The 8774-nt window shown below is 51.4% G+C and overlaps 1 protein-coding gene across 1 annotated transcript; it reads left to right on the forward strand.

Annotated features, from left to right (window-relative positions):
- The first annotated feature begins 1924 nt into the window (after positions 1 to 1924).
- On the forward strand, positions 1925 to 2914 carry LOC129196928 (olfactory receptor 1013-like). Its single transcript, XM_054804895.1, has one exon. The coding sequence runs from the start codon at positions 1925 to 1927 to the stop codon at positions 2912 to 2914; it is 990 nt and encodes a 329-aa protein (XP_054660870.1).
- Positions 2915 to 8774: the final 5860 nt, after the last annotated feature.

The following is an 8774-nucleotide window of genomic DNA, read 5'->3' on the forward strand; positions in this document are numbered from 1 at the left end:
CTCCTTCATGACAAGGACTGCAGGTTTGTGTGGATGTGCTGAGGGGGAGTGAAGGCTGGGCCTTATTAGTCAATCTGCTGCGTCTTTGAACAGAAGAAATGAGGGTGTAGAGACCCGAGTCTCAGCCTTGTCCTTTCCTGCACGTCTTCCCACCCCAGCTCCCCACTTCTCCCAGACGGCCCCGAGCCCCTGGCACAGTGAGACCCCGGGGACAGCCCCTGGACACTCTCCCACCTGAGCTGGCTGGGGGGAGCATTTGGGCAAGCTGCATGGGGCCAGACTGCCTGTGCCCTTTACTTCATCATTCACTGGGCTATTTCGGTTGTCTCTGGGTTTGTTTTACTTTTTAGTTGTTGCTGGGTTTTGCTTGTTTTCTCACTCCCTCGGCATTAGAATCATGTAGGTTTTGTTCTGCAAGTCTCAGCTTCCTCAGTCCCGTGCGGTGGAGAGGGCTGGAGTGTCAGTTATTCTGAGTAGCTTTGGGCAAACTCTCAGGACATTTCCTGTGATTACCACCGCTGGAAGAAATGCATTCCAGCCTCAGAGGTGGGTGTGAGACACTTAGAGGGAACGGCTTGTGCAGAGAGGTGTGTTTCTCGGGCGTGAGCTTTCTCCAGTCATGTGCTGAGGCATGTCCCTGGCACTGGCCATGGCCCTGACCCTGATCCTCTCCCACCTCACCCCGTGGCACCCTGGGGATGACCTGCTCAGTGTCCTACTTTCTCAGGGAGCCCCACAGGCACTGCTGGCCACGCTGAGGTCCTGCTGCTGGGCTGGGATTTGCAGGGAGGCAGCCCCCAAGACCTCAGGAACCACTGCTGATGAAGGACAAATGTGAAGCAAATAGTTCTGCCCAGCAGCTTTCAATCACAGAATCACAGAGCAGCTGGGCTTGGAAGCCACTTCAGGACATCATCCAGTCCACCTCCCCCCTTCCTAAAAGCAGGGGCAGCTAGAGCAAGTGGCTCAGGACCATGTCCCGTCTAGATTTTAATATTCACAAGGGTGGACCCTTCGTAACCTTTTTGGGCAACTGTTCCAGTGTTTGACCACCCTATCTTTCAATGGAATTTCCTGTATTTCAGTGTGTCCTTTCTTCAGGGCACCACTGAAAAATGTCTGGATTGGTCTCCTTAAACCTTCCCATTATTCTCCTCTGCACAACCTCTCCCATGCGGCTTGGTTGACTCCCAGTTACCCCTTCCCTATCTTTTTTTTTTTGATCCCTTCCTTTTAACTTTTTATGCTGCATTTTGACCTACAATGTGTTTTTTAGCATCTCTCTGGCAGTCCCACAGCACAGTCCATTGGTCATCTGAGCCAGTAACGCCTGATGTGCCCTTTCTCAATTGGAAGAAATTGGCCTGTTGGGTGGATGGGAAGGAGTGGGGCGGGAATCCCTTCCTTCTCATGTGAGTGCTTCAGAGAGCTGTGGCCACTCACCCTGCGATGTGCCCATCCCTTGCTTTGGAGGAAGGGTGGTGTCTGGCGTGACGTTTCACACAGTGGGCTTTTTTGGAGAGAGGGGTTCCTTTTCTCTGGCACACTTTCTCTTTCCTGAGAGTAGAAGGTTGTCGATCCTCAACGACTATAACATGTTTTCCAGGGCATACCCAGCGGCATATGACCGTTGTTTGTTTCTCTGTGAGCAAATGCACTTCATGGATTTATTCTGTAGTGAGAAAGAAGAACTTCCATTGAGCAGCTCACCTCCAGAGTCTGCAGTGGCTCTGTGGGATGAGTGTTCTTTACCCATCAGGAAGAACATTTATTTTATGCTTTCACTAGGCATGAAATACATAAAGCTAGTGTGAACAGAAAAATGTCCTACACAAAAAAACGTGGAAGGTAAACGCTGAAATGTGTTTCTTTCTCGTAGCCCCTCTTTGTGACAACTGAGAAAATAAAAGACAAACAACATTGCATGGCCGAAGGGGAAAGGGACAATGGGACAGCATCCATGGATTTTGTGCTGCTGGGAATACGTGATGTCCCCACGCTCCAGTACCTGCTCTTTCTCCTCTTGCTTATGATCTACTCAGTCACCATGATTGGGAACATCCTCATTGTTGTGCTGGTGGTGGCAGACCGGCATCTGCACGCCCCCATGTACTTCTTCCTGGGCAATCTGTCCTCCTTGGAGACCTGCTACAGCTCCACCATCCTGCCACGGCTGCTGGCCAGCTTCTTGTCTGGGGAGAGCAGCATCTCTGCTCACGGCTGCATGGCTCAGTTCTACTTCTTTGCTTCCCTTGCAACTACTGAGTGTTACCTTCTGGCGGCCATGTCCTACGATCGGTACTTGGCCATATGCCAGCCTCTGCTCTATGCCAGCCTCATGACCTGGAAGGTCTCTTTACACCTGGCAGCTGCATCTTGGCTAGGGGGTTCACTGCTGCTGGTGGTAGTCACAGTGTTCTTATCCCAGTTGCAGTTCTGTGGCCCCAAGGCAATTGACCACTTCTTCTGTGAGTTTACTCCATTGCTGGAGCTTGCCTGCAGTAACGCCAAGGTGTTCACGCTCATTGGGTTTGTCTTTGCCTTTCTGGACCTAATGTTTCCATTCCTGTTCACGCTGGCCTCCTACGTGTGCATCATAGCTGCCATCCTGAGGATCCCGTCCAGCACGGGCAGACAGAAGGCCTTCTCTACCTGCTCCTCTCACCTCTCCGTTGTCACTGTTTACTATGGCACCCTCTTTGTTGTCTACATGCTACCTAGAACAGGCCCGCTGAGGCAGCTCAACAAAGTGTTCTCCTTTTTCTACACCATCCTGATGCCCCTGGTCAATCCCCTCATCTACAGCCTGCGGAACAGGGAGGTCAAGGAGGCCATCGGGAAAGTGCTCAGGAAAGCCCTGGCCTGCACCCAGAGCTCATGCTCCCTTGGTGACGCAGGCAAAAGATGCTTCTAGCTCCTTTGGAAGCTCTGGATACCAGCTGGCTCTTCCAAAGCACATGCCACTGAGACCTCTTGTGAAGTGGCAAAGGGAAGAAAGCAAAAGGTCCTTGGAGAGAAATATCATTGTTTAAAAAAAAATGTTGAAAATGTCATGGGTTTGCTTTTTCCTTGAAAATAAACACCTTGGTGATCTTATGTGGGGAACTATTGAAGTATCAGGATTGAATAAGAAGCCTTTGCTGCAAGGGGAGGTGGAGAGGCTGGAGCGAGGGGAGCAGTTCCTCTGTCTGAGGGCTGAAACAAGGTCATAGCCTGGATCTCCCCCCACACACACACCTTTCCCTCCCCTGTTCCTGGCAGAAGTGAGCAAGTCCCTGCTCCAGCTTTTCCCTTCTGGCTCCAGCTCAAGCTTCTCTTCTGTCTTCACCCTACATCTTGGACAGAGACCGTGACAGCCGTTCCCTTGCCCCAGTCTCTTCATCCTTGGAGGATCAGGCTTCCCACCTCAGCCCTCCTTCCCCACTAGAAAGCTGTGACCCATTGTACTGGGCTGGGGTGGAGCTCATTCTCTTCATGGCAGCCTGTAAGGTGCTGTGCTTTGGACTGGGGACCAAAACCGTGTTGATAACACACCAGATGTGTAGCTATTGCTGAGCAGTGTCTGCACAGCATCGAGACCGTCTCTGTTTCTCACATTGCCCTTAGAGTGAGCAGGTTGAGAGTGCACAAGAAATTGGGAGGGGACACAGCAAGGACAGCTGATCCAAACTTACCAGATCTTCCACGTCATATAGCATCATGCTCAGCAACAAAAATGGAGGGGAGGGCTTTTTTCAGTGGATAGCCATTGCTTGGGGACTGGCTGGGCACCAGTGTACTTGTGGAAGCTGGGGAGTGATTGCTTTGGCATCACTTATTACTTTGGGGTTGGGGTTTTTGGGTGGGTTTTTCCTTCTTCCTTCTTCCTCTTTCCTATGTGAAATTCTGGGTGCTATAATTTAAGAAGGATGTGAAGGTCCTTGGATGTTTCCAAAGTAAGACAACACAGCTGGTGACAGGGCTGGATGCCATGTCCTCTGAGGAGCAGCTAAGGTCTCTGGGATTGTCTAGTTTGGAGAAAAGAAGGCTGAGGGGTGACCTGATTGCTCTCTACAGCTTCCTGAGGAGGGGACATGGAGAGGGAGGTGCCGATCCCTGTGATCCGGTGCCAGGATGCCTGGAATGGTTTGAAGCTGCATCAGAGGAGGTTTAGACTAGACATTAGGAAGCATTTCTTTAGAGAGAGGGTGGTCAAACACTGGAACAGGCTTCCTTGAAAGGTGGTCAATGCCCCAAGCCTGTCAGTGTTGAAGAGGCATTTGGACAATACCCTTCCTAATAGGCTTTCATTTTTGGTCAGCCCTGAAGTGGTCAGGCAGTTGGACTAGATGATCATTGTAGGTGCTTCCAAACTGAACTATCCTATCCTATCCTATCCTATCCTATCCTATCCTATCCCATCCCATCCCATCCCATCCTATCCTATCCTATCCTATCCCATCCTATCCTATCCTATCCCATCCCATCCTATCCATTTATGATGCCACCCTTACTGGCCTCTCCTTCAACCCTCATGCACAAGGGCTGACCCAACTTGTCCCCTTCCCCATTGAGGAGCTCCATACGTCCAAGTAGCCTCTTTACTTTGAAGAAACTTCACTCTGGATCCTCCCAGCCCGTGTCTCCTGAAAGCCTCTATCCATCTGTGGTGGTTGGACCGTGGCTAGCCACCAGGTGCCCACCAAGCTGCTCTACCACTCCCCCTCCTCAACAGGGCAGAGGGAGAAAACACACCAAAAAGCTTGTGGGTCAGGATGAGGACAGGGAGATCACTCACCAATTACCGTCATGGGCAAAACAGACTTAACTCAGGGAGATTAATTTAACTTATTGCCAATCAAATCAGAATGGGGTAATGAGAAATAAAATCAAATCTTTAGACACCTTCTCCAGAAACCTCCCTTATTCCTGGGCTCAAATTCACTCCCAATTTTCTCTGCCTTTTCCTCCACAGCAGCACAGGGGTTAGGGAAATGGAGGTCACGGTCAGTTCATCACATGTTGCCTCTGTCACTCCTTCCTCCTCACACTCCTCTTCCCACAGCAGATAGTCCTTCATGAACTTCTCCAACATGGGTCCTTCCCACGGTGCGGGGTGCTCCATGGGCTGCAGGGCGGATATCTGCTCCACTGTGGTCCTCCATGGGTGGCAGCGGGACAACCTGCATCATCGTGGTCTTCACCATGGGCTGCAAGGGAATCACTGCTGCGGCACCTCGAGCACCTCCTCCCCCTCCTTCTTCACTGACCTTGGTGTCTGCAGAGGTTTTTCTCTCATATAGTCTCACCCCTCTCTTCCAGCTGCTGTTGTGCAGCAGTTGTTTCCCCTTCTTAACTATGTTACTGCAGAGGTGCTATCACCATCACTGTGGTGGGTCCATCTTAGAGCCAGCTGGAACTGGCTCTGTCTCACATGATGGGGCAGCTTCTGGCATCTTCTCACAGAAGCCACCCCTGCACACTACCCTCCCCACTACCCATCCCTTGCCACGTAAACCCAATACAAATCCCTCAACATCCTTTATATGATGTACCCTCGACCAATCTAGGATGTCTTAGATCTCAGTGTATGACTGCTGCTTGGCGTGTTCAGTGTGGTTTGAACATTGAAAAATAGATATTGTTGGCCTGGCTTGCACTTCTGACCCTTTAATTTCTTTTTAAATCCTGGAGCTTGTGTGTGTGATCTTGCCTTTGAGGGAGGAAACACAGAAACATAGGCGGGCAGGACTGAAGTGGAGGATTCTGAGAGGAGACCAAAAAGCAAGGAGCAGGACATCAGGACAGCGGGAGAGCAGGCTTTGACCTGCTGGGTGCCCCGCTTGGAAGAATCCCCTGGGATATGGCCCTGAAGAGAAAAAGGGTGCAGAGAGCTGTCTGATGGTTAATGATCTCCTCTTCAAGCTCCAGAATGGTCCACCTGGACATGCAGGAACTCAAGAAAGGGTGGCAGGAGGCTGGCACAGAGGAGAACAGAGCTCCTGCCAGAAACCAAGCATGAAGAGGAAGCAGAGAGAAGGTGGAAGGTGGCTGCCTTCCAGCCTCAATGGTTCTGTGGTTCTGGAACAGGCTGTTCTCTGTGGATGGTGAATCTCATTGGAGGCAGCTTGGACTTGGCATGAAGTTGAGGAGCGTGGGTTACTGTTTATGAAACTTCACCCTGCTTTCCTTCTGTGTGTTTGCCATGCAGAGCAACGCGGCTGTGCCTGTGTGCAGCCAGGTCCCTAAGGAAAGCAGGTGGGAGTTGGTGCAAAGGAGCTGTAACCTCCAGCTGCAGACTTGGGTGAGAAGTGTGATGTGAGGAGAAGTGATGCAAGTCCCAGGTGGCCCATGAGAGAGATGGCAGGGCTGGGGAGGTGATGAGGAAGGTTGTCCATGCAGTGCCTGTCCTCAGTGAGGAGCTCTTCCTACCCACCCTGACTTCCTGCACCAATATGGAATGGAGAATGCTACTATAACTTTTTCTGTAAACTAAAAAAAAAGAAACAAACAAAAAAATCCCAAATCCAAGCTCTTAAAAATCAAAAATACTCCTTTATTTACTGCTCACTGAAATCTTTGAAATCTTCGACTGTATGTGAACTCTGGAGACCTCTCCAATTAGTTGTGTAAGTCTTGAAGACTTGCAGAAAAAAACGAGAAGAGACATGGCTTTGTGCATTTTAATGAGCTCCCTGGTGTATTTGATGCTGAGACCAGGAACTAAGACACTGAGAGAAGCCTGAGGAAACCACTGAAGAAGTCACTGTCAGAGGCAACTCCTACAGTTTCAGGGAGTGTTAATGGGTGATGACAGGTAGGCAAAGGCAATGTTAAGGTGGCTCTGAGGCTGAGTAACCCTCGATGTGTCACATCTGCTGCGCTCTGCAGAGGAGCTGCTCCTGGGCAGAGCTGTCCCTCTGCAGCGCTGCCCACTTGCCATGAGCTCCCTTTGTCCCAGGAGAGCAGCAGCAGAGGACCAGCCCAAGGTGGCATTTTAATGACCCCTCTGGTGGGTTTGGGGATGAGTCCATGAACCTCAGGCATGGAGCAGCAGCTGAAGAGACCTGTCAAGAAGTCAAACTCAGACACCATCTCCAAAGTTTCTCAGAGTGTTAATGGGTGCCCCTGAGAACCATTACCAACAAAGCCTCCCCAGGGGCTCGTTAGAGCAGAGAACTGGAAGCAGTAATGGCAGGAAGGCCAAGACAATGTAAAGGTGGCTCTGATGCTGAGGATATCTGGAATCTTTGCATCCAGCCAAACGGACAAGCCCTGACCCCCAGCCCCTGGCAAAGGGAGATCCTGTCCCTCACACGTTGCTCAGGGCTCTTCCTGGGGCAGTGGGGTGTGGGGATGTGCAATGCCAAGGGCAAGGCTGTGGAATGACATCTGCCAGGCTCCTGGGTGGGGACGAGGAGGCCATGAGGCCCGAGTGCCCTAAGGGTAAGGTGTTTCCTCACTGGCATCAGTGGCAGAGACAACAGCCATGGCCAAGGAGGCAAAGACCTCAGATCTGTTGGAGGGTTTCAGCTTTGCACAGCCCTAGATTGTCTCCACCACAGGCTGTCCTACAGTGTCCCACACCTGTCCCTAGTTCCCGGCATGCTGCAGACATCCACTCTGCTTCTCCACCCTGCTCTGACCTGAGCAACTCATTCCCCTGACTGCTGTCTCTCCATCCCTGCGAGGTATGCCTTGAAACACAAAGCCATGGACTGAGCCAGGCTCCCTCAGGGGGTCTGATTATACCACAGCGCTGCCCTCGGAGGGACATTTCTTTCTCCTTGTGTCCACTTTAAGCATCCCAACCCTCCACTTCTGATATGATTTCTTTCCCATGCTGTCTCCCACTATGAAGAAAAGCTCCTCCAGCTCTGGAACCACACTTCAACCACTCTATGGATACTCCTGTACTTCCCGGAGCCTCTCCACCACTGGGCCAAAGGGCTGAAGAAGCCCATGTCCCTCAGCTTCCACACGCAGTGCATGTGCCCTGAATCCCACCTTGGCAGACCTCTTCTGGGCACTCTCCAGTGCCTCCCTGCTCCTCCAAAATGGGGAGCCACACCCTGGGACACACCTGTGTGTGGGGGGCCACTGCAGGACCCAGGATTTTCTCAGGATCACAGCTCAGCCAGTCAGGTCACAGCTAGCCCTGGTCTATAGGGCTGTTCTTCCTCCTGATGCAGGACTGCCCACTTCTCCTTCTCCTCCTCAAACCCAGGCCAAGCCCCAGAGTTTCACAAGGTCCCCCTGGAGTGACACTCCTTTGAGGCAGCCCTTGATTTTTGTGTGCAATTGGCTCACCCTGATGGTGGTGTCTCCCACAAGGTAACAGCAGGAGGAGTTCCAGGATGCTGTAGATAACAGAAAGAGGTTCTAGTTCAATGGAATTAATGAACCAGGAAGGCATTACCATGACAGCCATCTCCAAAATACCAAATGAGGGTAAAAAGGAAGCTAATGCAGGGCCAGTGAAGAAAGGGTGAATGAGGATTGGGCTGTTTGTGTGCTAGGATATGTTAGTGTGAAATGGGCACCTACAGAGGCACATTGTATGTGTATGCTCACAGAGCCAGACCCTCACAGTGGTCTCATGTTGCCACTAGGGCCTGAAACATTCAAAGTTCAGTGTTTCATTGTGGATGACAGTTTCTTCAGACAGAACAGGCTCTCCTTACAGCCTGCAACAGCCGTGCCTTGTAACAGGGTGACAAATGAGAGTGACACATGCAGGAAGTGATGGCGTGAGGGTGATGATATTCCAACATCCCCGAGGTCCCTTGCCAACC

This window comes from Grus americana, chromosome 27 (assembly GCF_028858705.1).
Source record: "Grus americana isolate bGruAme1 chromosome 27, bGruAme1.mat, whole genome shotgun sequence".
NCBI classification, from domain to species: domain Eukaryota; kingdom Metazoa; phylum Chordata; class Aves; order Gruiformes; family Gruidae; genus Grus; species Grus americana.